Raw genomic sequence first — 14750 nt, forward strand, 5'->3', positions numbered from 1 at the left:
GACCATTTGCAACAGTTATAGGCCATCTTGCCTCAGGAGAGGATATCGCTATATGACATCCTTCCCAATCAAGTCAGTGCATGCATCCTCCAGGCCAGAGGAGAGGTAACATCAGACTGCTAAGTGGGCTCACTCTGAAGTTCTTTGTAAATTTGACTCGATTTTCTAATCAGTGGAATAACATCACATACCCGCCCTACCTATGAAGTTCCATTTTCTTTCCTCCTCCTGTTCTGGGTGCTTCACATTTTTTGTCTGCCTAAGGACCACGTAATTGACATACTGTATATGTGTGTAGACTTGAATGATTTCCATACACTATCTTTTCTTGATTTTGACAACAAGGCTTGCTATTCTTGTGTGTGCAGAAGTAGCTGGCCATGTCCAAAGACCTAACAGTGTTTTCTGTTAATGACATGATTATTTATGGTTTTCACTTTCTCTGGTGTGCTCTTTATATCTGATTTTGAAGTTTCTTCCAGTTTGCCCTATGTAGAATTTGCAACATGTATTACACGAAATTTTGTAAGCACTGGGCTACACTGCTATGTAAGTTGTTTATATTTTATCTCATTCACAATGAGCCCATTTCAGCAAATTGCCATCGTCAGGTGCTCTGTAAAGAGATAGATAAGCGATGGTCTTAATATAATGGTTTTGCAACTATGATCTGAAAATTTATAATATATCATTAGGTGTTTTACCTTGTACGTAACATCGTTGCTGTCATGTCCTGTCTGTTTTGGAATTATTACTTTCTCCCATGTGTACAGTGGAGATGTACGAGGGCAGTTCAATAAGTAATGCAACACATTTTTTTTTCTGAAACAGGGGTTGTTTTATTCAGCATTGAAATACACCAGGTTATTCCCCAATCTTTTAGCTACACAACACTATTTTTCAACGTAATCTCCATTCAATGCTACGGCCTTATGCCACCTTGAAATGAGGGCCTGTATGCCTGCACGGTACCATTCCACTGGTCGATGTCGGAGCCAACGTCGTACTGCATCAATAATTTCTTCATCATCCGCGTAGTGCCTCCCACGGATTGCGTCCTTCATTGGGCCAAACATATGGAAATCCGACGGTGCGAGATCGGGGCTGTAGGGTGCATGAGGAAGAACAGTCCACTGAAGTTTTGTGAGCTCCTCTCGGGTACGAAGACTTGTGTGAGGTCTTGCGTTGTCATGAAGAAGGAGAAGTTTGTTCAGATTTTTGTGCCTACGAACATGCTGAAGTCGTTTCTTCAATTTCTGAAGAGTAGCACAATACACTTCAGAGTTGATCGTTTGACCATGGGGAAGGACATCGAACAGAATAACCCCTTCAGCGTCCCAGAAGACTGTAACCATGACTTTACCGGCTGAGGGTATGGCTTTAAACTTTTTCTTGGTAGGGGAGTGGGTGTGGCGCCACTCCATTGATTGCCGTTTTGTTTCAGGTTCGAAGTGATGAACCCATGTTTCATTGCCTGTAACAATCTTTGACAAGAAATTGTCACCCTCAGCCACATGACGAGCAAGCAATTCCGCACAGATGGTTCTCCTTTGCTCTTTATGGTGTTCGGTTAGACAACGAGGGACCCAGTGGGAACAAACCTTTGAATATCCCAACTGGTGAACAATTGTGACAGCACTACTGACAGAGATGTCAAGTTGAGCACTGAGTTGTTTGATGGTGATCCGTCGATCATCTCGAACGAGTGTGTTCGCACGCTCCGCCATTGCAGGAGTCACAGCTGTGCACGGCTGGCCCGCACGCGGGAGATCAGACAGTCTTGCTTGACCTTGCAGCGATGATGACACACGCTTTGCCCAACGACTCACCATGCTTTTGTCCACTGCCAGATCACCGTAGACATTCTGCAAGCGCCTATGAATATCTGAGATGCCCTGGTTTTCCGCCAAAAGAAACTCGATCACTGCCCGTTGTTTGCAACGCACATCCGTTACAGACGCCATTTTAACAGCTCCGTACAGCGCTGCCACCTGTCAGAAGTCAATGAAACTATACGAGATGAAGCGGGAATGTTTGAAAATATTCCACAAGAAATTTCCGGTTTTTTCAACCAAAATTGGCCGAGAAAAGAAATGTGTTGCATTACTTATTGAACTGCCCTCGTATATCGAATATTACTTGTTTTCCATGTATGCTACTTTTCTGATAGCTTGGATTACAATGAGTCAGCGATGTTACATGTTTACATACGTACCATTATAAATAAGTAATGTGTGAAATTCAGTTGTTTATTATTATTTTTTCATATAGGTTTGTTTCTAATTATGTTTTTTCCTAAAGCTAGTTTTAGTTTATTTGACATCTTTATTTTACATTTTTAATTTTTTCATAATAATTGTTGTTGTCTATGATTTATGTTGGTGTTCTGTCTCTGTTTTATGCTACTCATGTTGTTATTGCTGTTACTATGGATATGTGTTGTGTAGAATCACTGATATTATTATTTTACCTGGTTTACCGATTTATAATGTGAACCAAGTTTTCTATATACTTTTTGTGCTTTAGGTCGGTTTGTTCGTTTGGTAAATTCGTTGGGTTGCTGTATGCATATGAATATATCTCTATTTCCTCAAGGGTGTTCATCAATGTCCCCTTTTGTTTAATATGATGATTTCTAGTGCTTTGTTTATGGGTTTTGCATAGTGTTCTCTGTTTGTAAATGCTGAAAAAATGTGGATGGGTGGTCTTCACTTTCTCTGGTGTGCTCTTTATATCTGATTTTGAAGTTTCTACCAGTTATGTAGAATTTGTGACATGTGTTACACGAAATTTTGTAATCGCTGGGATTGTTGTGTATGGGAATTTTCGAGGTGCCTTTGCGAATTTTGTGTTTGAGGCTGTGTGTTTTGAAATGCAAATGCGATGTCAGTTTTGTTTAGTAATGTGTTGATTTTGTTCGAGGTGTTTCCTACATAGGTCATGGTTATGTATTTTGTTTCTTCTTTTTTGTTGTGTGTATGTTTAATGTTACTTATTTATGTATATTGTGCCTTTCAGGTTGTGTTTTATTGTGGTATAATTGTGTTACAATTTTGGGATCATAATGTATTAAGACCATCGCTTATCTATGTATTTACAGAGCATCTGAGGATGGCAATTTGCCGAAATGGGCTCACTGTGAAAGAGATAAAATATAAACAACTTACATAGAAATGTAGCTGGCTATTATTCATAAATAATCATGTCATTAAAAGACATATTTTGCACTGCGGGCCCCAAAGAACAAAAGTGTTTTCTGTGTTTGCTCAGTCTACTACACCCAATATTTTCTTAAACAGGCCAGAATACTGATGTTCTAGGAACCTACACATGGCAGTAGGTCCTCAGACAGCCCTTCACATGTCCCTCTGGCCTGCTAGGTCCCAGAAAACTAAACTATAGCAGAACTGTGTACACTGCAGTCTCAAGTTACACTTTAATGCTTCTGAATCTCAGAGCCTTCAGTTAACGTAATAGTTTTTGTGCTGATCACATGCCAACAGAGCCCTCAAATCTCCTACTACTATCATCACTTGATGGCCAGTAAGTCTTTGTATTACTTGATAGGCAAATAAGCTTAGTCTAGAAAGTTGCAGGTGTTCACTCATGATATTGTCTGAAGTATGGGTTTGTGAGCAGCCCTACTAACAGGAATATGATGTTAATATGTCAATTGGACATGGGGATCTATCTTGTTTCCCTTTAAGATGTAATTAACAATACTTCCCTCAGTTCTTACAAGGGTCAACTTTTGCATCCTATTGAACATATAAAAAAAGTAAAATTTCACAGCATGTGGCAGTAAAGTGTTTTTTGTACAGTTTGTAAAATTCATGTGAACATTTTGATATGTTAGCTATTGATTATATGAGCTTCCTTTTTTGATAACATTTCAGTTGCAAATATTTCGACCCAGCATGTTTGGAAACACGCTGCAAGAAGTTATGGCATTGCAAAAAGACAGATTTCCTCATAGAAAACTTCCATGGGTTCAGACAACACTTTCTGAAGAAGTCCTTAAACTCCAAGGTGCCCAAACTGAAGGAATATTCAGGTATGTGGGATATGTTTTACATGGCATAAAATATACTGATATTGTAAGAAGATTGTGATAATCTGTAATGAAATACAATGGGCTGTTTTTATTCTCAAGTTTATAAAGTAGAGAAAAATCATTGAAATAATGAAGTAATATGATATTGTCCATATCCTCGCAATCACTGTAGCACTTCGATGACTAGAAGAATATTACAACTAATATGGCAGCAGCTATAGGAAGAGCTCACAAATTGCATTAAAGACACCAGCAGCAGTGTTAGTCTCATAAAGAAATTACTTTGAAAGTGATATCGGAGACGTGCAGTCATAAGATATATTGCACATGTCTTTTAACAAATTTATGAATTGTTCTTCAGACCTTATGGTCTGTCCATTGACATGTTTTTCTGACTGCATGTAAAATACTAGTGTCAGACATAAGAGGAATTCAATATAAATTTTGATCAGACATTGTTGTTTCAGTCTTTTCCCAAATCTAAGGCAAACATAAATATATCATTTTCAGAAAATACAAGTCAAATTCCTTTCTAAATGTTTACCACGTCTCTAATAGGGTTATTTGAAACTCCTTTTCTTAATTCTTTCTGTGTTTGTACTTGCTACATTATTGTACAAGTGATAAAGAGACTGTGGGTGTTTGTTGTGCAATAGATTGAATTCGTGGAAGTAGATTTCCAATCATGTTGGGGGATCTAGTCAGTGCGATTAGTGGTCGCACAAAAAGTGAATTAATTTATTAAGTAAATCCTAGTGACAATAAGAGTCAAACACTTAAGTCACCTGTTCCATCGCATCTTGACATTTATTTTTGGCCTTAATATTGTAAGGCTATGTGTGCACCAGTGTGTTAAAATCATGCTTATTGTTAAGCATTCAATTACCTGGCTCTGAGCAAATGGAACAACACTTTCTCTAGAAGATTGAGTTTGTGTCACCAATCAAGCAGACTGGTAGAAAGTACAGACCGAGAAAATTAAGAGAACTGCTGCTATAGTATTAAAAGTTAACATTTTGTGCGGAATGACAACCAGAGTGTTGCTCTTCCAGCAGCTTCCCATATGAGTTATGTTTCATTGTTGAAGAGACTCAGTCACAAAAACTGACACTCATCAACACAGTACTGCAAGAACTGTGCACAGAAGTGACCATATGTTGCATAACTGACTAGACTCCACCATTTATCTCCTGAGAATGGTATGACTTTAGTAGTTACTGATAATGAAGAATATTCCAATGATGATTAGATATGCAGTAAGTGAAGATACTGTGAATCCGACTATGTTGATTCTGATTGGATTCATAAATTTCCAAATCTTCTTCAGTTCCAGGGGCACAGCACATATTTTGTCCCACATTCAGGTCTGTTCATGGTACATACATGTATTTTACACAGTATTTAATTGACTGAATCATGTTTTGTGTTGGAAAATGATCAGGATGAGTAGATTGGTAGTATGGTATGGGGTCTGGGGACAAACAGGTGATTAAAGTGATTAACAGAAGTCAAATTAATCTCATACATTTTTTTTTATTCTGCATACCATTGTACACAAATTCACAGACATTGCGTGTGTGTGCCTACTGACATCAGACATTCCCACAATAACAACAGAGGATAACATGCCGCCATCCCTCTGAAGTTAGTCTTTACAACTGCAGCCAGTAGTGTCCACTGTTGTATCAACCCATTCTGAAATGTGAATGTTAGTGCAGTCCTACACACACCTCAGTACTGCATTATTCATGTAGAATGATATAGGCTTTTACAACTGTAATCTCTAAGAAAACTGAGCAACTAAGATGACTCATTTAGAAGTACTTACCAGACTACTTCCGGTATTCTAGGAAAACTATTGTGTAGTTTTTCCACCTGACAAATTAAACTAATTCATAAAAGATTACAAATCAACTAAACAGTTACCTGCAGCAGTTATTTAAAATATATTCTGATGCAATAATGTAATTAGTAAAATTGTGCACATCAGTAGGGAGTTTGAAAGTAAAATACTGTTCATAAGTTAATGGTACTGATCAGTACAACAAATCACATGAACTACTTGATTATTGGATTATAACATTCATTGGTTTTGCCATTTGAGAGGTCCCCAATTTAATAATTTCTTCGGTGATTCACAGGTGTCGTGTCAGATAATTTTGTGAAAGCTGCTCAGTATTTTAATGAGACAGCTTCACTAGAAAAGCACACATGTCTATGGGTGAGGCTTATATTGTCATCGTAGACAGATTTTAGAGGACATCAACATCCAGAGCCCCCCTGCTGGAGAAACAGGACACTGTCTTCACATGACCAATGTGGAAAAGCATGGCTGCAAGTTGTGGTCCAGTATGCACACACAGAGTGTTGATGCCAAATTTTAGTGTCCTGACTTTGATTCCTCATATGTGATGACTTGCTGGATTCATTCATCTGTGGGCATTGATGCCTTAGTACTGCCAGTTCTGGTTCCCATGCCTTGCTAAGTCTAAATTCCATGTGTGTTAACCAGGTTGCTTTTTTTAATGATGGAGTCCCTATATGTGGAAGTGGACGAAATGATCTCCGTCTCTCCGTAGTTCATGCTGTAGCCCATGTCAAGACAGTGTTCAACAACATCAGTCTTTTCTTGCTGACCTAATCTAGTGTGATTTCTATGTTCATCGTGCCTATCTTTAACGGTGAAATTCACACTGACCTGTATCTATGGGCTACGAGCTGCCATCACCCATCTCAACACATTGGTGTATTAGGGACTCTCGTTCATAGGGTTAGGGTTTTCTCAGATTGAGAGAACTTATCAGCAGAGATTAGCCATATTTGTTCTGTGTTTTTCCAGAATGGGTACTCTGATAAGCAGATTCAAAATGCATGTCATCTAGTGTGGACTAAAACTCAACAGCCAGAAACGGCAGCCAGAAGAAGTGGAGAAGTCCACAAGGACATTTTTTCTACCTTATGTTGGTGGTGTGTCCTTTAAAATTGGCACACGGTTCAAGAAACATCGAACAAAGTGTGTCTTCCGCCCTTCAGCATGAATACAAGCGATGCTGGGTTCTGTTAAAGACAACGTAGATCTAAGGAGACAAGGACTGTATAAAATCCCATGCCAGTGTGAAAAATCATACATTGACAAGAGGTGTTGCACTGTTAAAGATACACTCCTGGAAATGGAAAAAAGAACACATTGACACCGGTGTGTCAGACCCACCATACTTGCTCCGGACACTGCGAGAGGGCTGTACAAGCAATGATCACACGCACGGCACAGCGGACACACCAGGAACCGCGGTGTTGGCCGTCGAATGGCGCTAGCTGCGCAGCATTTGTGCACCGCCGCCGTCAGTGTCAGCCAGTTTGCCGTGGCATACGGAGCTCCATCGCAGTCTTTAACACTGGTAGCATGCCGCGACAGCGTGGACGTGAACCGTATGTGCAGTTGACGGACTTTGAGCGAGGGCGTATAGTGGGCATGCGGGAGGCCGGGTGGACGTACCGCCGAATTGCTCAACACGTGGGGCGTGAGGTCTCCACAGTACATCGATGTTGTCGCCAGTGGTCGGCGGAAGGTGCACGTGCCCGTCGACCTGGGACCGGACCGCAGCGACGCACGGATGCACGCCAAGACCGTAGGATCCTACGCAGTGCCGTAGGGGACCGCACCGCCACTTCCCAGCAAATTAGGGACACTGTTGCTCCTGGGCTATCGGCGAGGACCATTCGCAACCGTCTCCATGAAGCTGGGCTACGGTCCCGCACACCGTTAGGCCGTCTTCCGCTCACGTCCCAACATCGTGCAGCCCGCCTCCAGTGGTGTCGCGACAGGCGTGAATGGAGGGATGAATGGAGACGTGTCGTCTTCAGCGATGAGAGTCGCTTCTGCCTTGGTGCCAATGATGGTCGTATGCGTGTTTGGCGCCGTGCAGGTGAGCGCCACAATCAGGACTGCATACGACCGAGGCACACAGGGCCAACACCCGGCATCATGGTGTGGGGAGCGATCTCCTACACTGGCCGTACACCACTGGTGATCGTCGAGGGGACACTGAATAGTGCACGGTACATCCAAACCGTCATCGAACCCATCGTTCTACCATTCCTAGACCGGCAAGGGAACTTGCTGTTCCAACAGGACAATGCACGTCCGCATGTATCCCGTGCCACCCAACGTGCTCTAGAAGGTGTAAGTCAACTACCCTGGCCAGCAAGATCTCCGGATCTGTCCCCCATTGAGCATGTTTGGGACTGGATGAAGCGTCGTCTCACGCGGTCTGCACGTCCAGCACGAACGCTGGTCCAACTGAGGCGCCAGGTGGAAATGGCATGGCAAGCCGTTCCACAGGACTACATCCAGCATCTCTACGATCGTCTCCATGGGAGAATAGCAGCCTGCATTGCTGCGAAAGGTGGATATACACTGTACTAGTGCCGACATTGTGCATGCTCTGTTGCCTGTGTCTATGTGCCTGTGGTTCTGTCAGTGTGATCATGTGATGTATCTGACCCCAGGAATGTGTCAATAAAGTTTCCCCTTCCTGGGACAATGAATTCACGGTGTTCTTATTTCAATTTCCAGGAGTGTAGATGCAATGAACATAGATATCACACCAAGTTAGGTTAGCTGAAAAGTCTGCTGTTGCTGAACATTGTCTCGACACAGGACATAGCATGAAGTACAGAGAGACAAAGATCCTTTTGTCTGCCTCCATGTACTGGGACATCATCATAGAAGAAGCAGCTGAGATATGTGTTATTAATGAGCTGATTAACAGAGACACCGGATTTCAATTTAGTGAGGCATGGGAACCAGCATTGCGGTGCTAAGGCATCGTCAGCTACAGATGAATGAATCTGTGGAGTCAACACAGACAGGGAATCAAAGTCATTACATTATTCTTATTCCGGCTGCCATTTGTGACACGATTTGCAGCAATGCTTTTCCCATGTCACACATGCGAGGACCATGGCCCGTTTCCCTGGCAGGGTCTCTGGATGTCGATGTCCACTACGATTAGTCTCTGACATAGCCTCACCCCTTGGCATTTGCAGTTTTTTAGCAAGGCATCACATATATTGGTTATCCCACTGCAGCAACATGTCACTAAGCACCTGAAGATGATAAGCAGCTGTCTTGTTAACCCTTTGACTGCTGGAGGCGCACCATCTGCTTGGCGTGCTGCGGCCTGCAGCGTAATCCAGCTAGCTGCTGTGCTAAGTGCCTGTCGCTCAGAGCTGCCACCGGGACCGGGCGGCCCGTGCTACCCAACCCGCCCTGTGCTGAGTACTTCTGGACTGATTACGACTCATGCAGAGCCAGCATGACTTTATGGCAACTTTGAGCTGCAATGTCTCGGGCAATAGTTTTTGTAAAGAAATCAAATTTGGCTATCTTTTACAGCTTTATGCGTTCTCGTAAGAATAATAATGAAAAGAATTTTACAAGCCAAATTGAGCCAGAAAATTGTAGCTAAAATTGACCAAAGAAGAGGGTGCCCGAAAAAATTTTGAAGTTTGGTTTCTTGCATCTCCTAGACTAATGCTACGACAAACATGAAACTTGGCATGTAATAACCTAGCAACACAAGGTTCTCAAATATAAAGTTTCATTTACATAGCACTTTCCAGTACTGAATGAATTAAGCGCAAAATTGAAGATTTTGTAAAAACATAAAAATGCAGTATTTTTGTTCTGATTTTGCTAAGAAACTATGTTCTATAAAACATTCCAAGCTGTACAATTGGAATGAAAGTTGGGTGTGAAAATCAGGCCTGAAAACAATGTAAACTTTGGATTTGCATTTCTAGTAGAGTAAACACATGATGAAAATGAAATTTAGAGTCCAATAGATTGATAGCACAAAGATCTGGAATAAAAAATTTTTTCCTCTACTATTTTCCAATAATCACAAATTAGTCAAAAAGATTTGGATTTTTATGAAAAGATGAAAGCAGGATATATTCGATACTTCTTTTACAAAGACCGTTTACTATTAATGCTTCAAAGCCAGTCTCTTTCAAATAACCAATTTTAAGCTCCCCACCCTCCCCAAAACAGTGAGTTTAATTTCTGTTATTGGCTAACAACAGAGGCAAAGTAGCAAGGAAAATTGCACTGAGAACAGAGTTTTAACTTTGGCGTGTATTTGTTGTTGATCTTAAGGCATTTGAAATCAGTTATGGAAAACAGGTTTTGTACAAGTGGACCGAATGTGATGTATATTTGTACTACTAAGGATAAAAGAATATAACTTGTATATGTTATGTGTTAATAATTTAAATGTATCGTACATAGACTAGTATATGGGTTTTGTTACACTGGTGCAATGTACTCGGCGTAATTACATTTGCCTCAGTACAGATATTGCGTCATCACAATCACCAAGTCCATTCATTTGCCAGCAAACTGCTAAATATGAAGAAGTCGGGCATTGTTTGAATAATTTTACACCTGTTGCATCTATTTCCCACCCTTCTTTTTGATCAAGTGTCAATAAATTTTCTGAGATTTAGTTCCCAATGATCAGTAATGCTTCTTTGTATGATATGTCTCAAAGCAGGGTACAACAAATAATGGAATGTTGCAAGTTTTACATTGGTATCTAGTTTCCCAGTGGACTTTCCGTTTTGTGCAAACTATGCATCTGCGTATTAGCATACTTTTCTGTGAATGTTTGTTCACAATAGCAGCTGGATAATGTCTGCCTGTGAATTGCAGGGGATTCTCATCATCGTAGCGCCTTCCCCTAAAAGCTTTTTTCTGTTCTATAGCATATTTTTCTACAATATTCCTTTCAAGAGAAACTCTGCGAGTGCCATTTTCGCCCTGTTACCGACCAGTGGAGAGCATGAGCATTTAGAATGCACAAATCCAGAATGAGGAAAAAATATTTCTTGTACCATTTCACAGCCATATGCACTGATCCCACTAAGCTCAGTAACATGTCACAACAGTCAACTTCACCCATACTTGAATTTTAATCTACAATACATTGTAGTTTCTTCATTTTTTGCCAGTATTTCTGTCAATCTTCTCTGTTTCAACCATTTGTGTTGCGTGACTTTTGGTCAACATGCGCACCTCTCTCTTATCACACCACTTGATAGCAAGTATCTTGCCAGTGGACTTAAACTCAGTTTCTCCTCATTTTAATTTCTTCTACAGTTTTGGCATGTTGTGCTTATTCTTACGAACAGTGCCACATGCGGCTGTTCCATGGTTGTGAAGCCAGAGGAACAGGTCCAGGCTGGAGTACCAATTACCGACATAAAGAATATGACCCTGTTCCACATACGGTCCCATAAGAGTTGCCACCACGTTGCCAATTTCGTCTAAATTGTGGAACCCAATTTCTGTTGTTGTGCCTGTATATACAATAAAACCCAAAATATACCCACTCTGACAGTCACACAGTACAAATGTCTGTATTCCGAATCTACTTCACTGACTTGGAATAAATTGCTTGAAAGATAATCAGCCTTTGAACAGCAAGAGATTTTCATCCATTCAAAGCTTGTGATGTAGACAAAATGAATTACGAAATGTGGTACAAACTTTGTCAACAATCATCCTAATTTTAAATAAACTGTCATCTCCAATACTTGCAGAGTTATCACTGAAGTGTAGCATTCTCAGAAGTAGACAAAAACAGTCTCAGGACATAATTTCGCTAAAACTGGTGTGTTCAAAAGTGCATCTCTTGACACCAATAATCACTTAATTTTAAGTTCTTAACTTGTACCATTAGAAGGCAAATACCGTATTTACTCGAATCTAAGCCGCACTTTTTTTCCGGTTTTTGTAATCCAAAAAACCACCTGCGGCTTAGAATCGAGTGCAAAGTAAGCGGAAGTTCTGAAATATGTTGGTAGGTGCCGCCACAACTAACTTCTGCCGTCGAATATATGTAGCACTACACAGGCATGCTTTACAGGCACAAAGATAAATACTGGCGCCAAAACCTCTGCGTCAGTAAATAAATTTAAAAAAAAAAGGTGGAAGACGAGCTTTTTTCTCCGCCCCGAATTACGACCACTGCATTTTCATACATTATCCAACGAAGTAAATACAAATTCCGTATTGTTCATCTTCAAATGTAGCAGCTTTTCAATGTACTACGAAAATCCGACTGGCAAGACCTTTTGCGATGTTTGTCAGTATGGCCAATTCTACGTTCTGATTTTTTTTCTACCTGTGAGAAGAGATGGTTGCTAATGGGAACTTTTGTGAATTCTGGATCACATGCAGTATTCTCTTCACCATAAGAATAATACGAATATAAACATTTTGCCATGTATTCTTTCGTGTTTGCTGCTATCTCATTTAAATCCTGTCTGCCTAATAAACTACAAAACTAGAGTGAGACAACACAAACGCGGAAGTATACACATATGTCATGTTCATATTCGTATTATTCTTATGCCTAATAGTGATACAGTCAGAAATGAAGCACGGCAATTGACTAGATTTTTAAATCTAAGATGACTCTAATTTCTGTGCAGAAAATAATGTACTAAAGAGGCGTCTGCAAAGATTTTCAAACGGAGAAAAATTTTCGCTAAACTCTCGTTCAGAACATCATCTATCATACGCAGTTTATTATTTGGTTCTTGTTGATCATTATCAAAGAAAGCAGCAGTGTAAATAACAACAAATAGCAGTCTCTTGCCATTGTTTCGCTACTGAGACAATTACTCTCTCTTTTTTTTTTATTGTAAGCGGCGGTAGCACGCACAAAAGCAAACCATGCCGCGAGCGGCGACAGGTCGTGAACATTCATTATCGGAATGCGACAAACAATGCATGACACAGTACAGTAATGCATTTTCAGCTTAGAGTGACGAAAACACCTATAACAAAGAGAACGGCAATTATCAGATCTGGGAAAAATAAGCAATCAATTCAAACCAGACGAAGCACGTGAAAAACGAAGGGTACCCGCATAAATAAGGACGGAGCGCTTGACGCATAGCAATGGCTACCTGGTAAAGCTTAACTGCTAAGCTTACGGCTCGAACCAAACTACTGTAGCTGTATCGTCATTCATTCGACCTAAATTGTGTCTCATATTACAATGGACCAACTTTGTTTCGATTTGGAGGTGCGGCCTAAAACTTTTCTCTCCCCTTGAATTTCGAGTCTCAAATTTCAGCTGCGGCTTAGATTCGGGAAATTATTTTTTCCTTTATTTTGAGTCTCATTTTTCAGGTGCGGCTTAGATTCGAGTGCGGCTTAGATTCGAGTAAATACGGTAGCGACACAACAACAGATTTCGTCAAATCCAGTGTCTTTCCACTTTGACAGTCAAGAATTCACAGATTGTGTAGTATTTTCTTTATTGTAAACTTAAAAACGATTTGTTTTGTGTGCAATAAATTGCAACAGTTATTCAGTCATAAATATCACAAAAAATGATAGAATGCTTGGGTCAGTACCTAGTTGACATTTGTGTCCTGAACTTGAGTCATCAAGGTAATGGTTTAATGGCTGGAAATCGATTTCTTTCCAGTCAAACGTGTCACTTAAGCGCACTCTTTTCCTAATTGTTTCACTGTCACTTTCTGATTCCTCGGATTCAGAGGAACTGCTGACTGTAATTCTTGCTCTGCCCTCTGGTGTAAAGGGCTGAGGACCACAGCTTCGAGATTCTGTTGAAGATTCATCACTGCTAGCAACATCAGATAATTCACGTTCACTGCCACTCCTAGTAAGCAATTCCAGGATCTCTTTATCTGTGCAACCACAGCGGCGTGACATTTCTCCTGTAGAAAACAAGAAAACTGATGAAAACACCGGAAGCGAAGTCAAATTCTGCAAACAGGAAACACAGCAACAAATGTATATGCACTCTCAAACTATGCAGTCAGACCACTGAACAGCTACTGGAAGAACAGGGCAGATAGACAGCTCTGCATGTTTACACATCTGTCACGCTCAGGTAGCCGTGACTCGGCACGCCTAAACTCGTCTCTGACGGTGAAAAGCCTAGTAGCATGGTATGCATCAACCCATCCTTAGCGCTGTAGGGAAAACTCGAGGCCCACGCTTAAACATGGGCGTGCCAGGGGAATGGCGAGGCATAACGAGGTAACACGTCCCCAGCACTCAAAAATATTGTGCAGCTTTCACATCATCTTGTGACATGGCACCTGTAAGCCACTAATTCATCAGCTTTGTTTAAAAATAAACTAAATGAGGTTATTGAATCAACTGCATTCTTTTTCTTGTCAAAAAACATGCAAACGGGAGTTGGAGAAAATTTGTTTCCTGTATATAGCACAGTACAAAATACCTAAGGTACATGGGAGAAGTTTTTAGGCAGTTCATAATTATCTACATCTTTAAGAAGTCCACTACAATCTAGCTGTTTGGTAAAAAGGAACTTATAATTGTTGCTTTTGAGTATTGAATCAACTGTTGAGTAAAAATTATAAAAAACATCTAAAAATGTTCAGCTTCCTGGGATGATAACTTTGGGGTTATACACATGACAGCACAAAAATTGGCTGGGGGAAATTGCACCCAGAATTAGTCAGGTACAGCACTGATGTGAATGAAGTACAACCTGCCATATTTTTCTGGTTACCTTGGGAACATAAAGACGAAATAGTAGTTCAACAGTTGCAGGAAACTGAACTTGCCAGTATTCCAAATCTGCTCTAAGGCAATAACAAAACATCTTGTGCAAATAGAATATGC

At 40.6% G+C, this 14750-nt stretch overlaps 1 protein-coding gene across 2 annotated transcripts in view; it reads left to right on the forward strand.

Moving 5' to 3' along the window:
* The window catches only part of LOC126248888 (uncharacterized), a 349630-nt gene that overhangs the window by 309463 nt on the left and 25417 nt on the right, over nucleotides 1–14750 (forward strand). For both annotated transcript variants that reach the window (XM_049950347.1, XM_049950348.1), the window contains exon 16: nucleotides 3897–4054. In XM_049950347.1, coding sequence (XP_049806304.1) covers nucleotides 3897–4054 — 158 coding nt within the window. The remainder of the gene's footprint in view (nucleotides 1–3896; nucleotides 4055–14750) is intronic.

The sequence above is a fragment of the Schistocerca nitens genome, chromosome 3 (assembly GCF_023898315.1).
Source record: "Schistocerca nitens isolate TAMUIC-IGC-003100 chromosome 3, iqSchNite1.1, whole genome shotgun sequence".
Taxonomy (NCBI): domain Eukaryota; kingdom Metazoa; phylum Arthropoda; class Insecta; order Orthoptera; family Acrididae; genus Schistocerca; species Schistocerca nitens.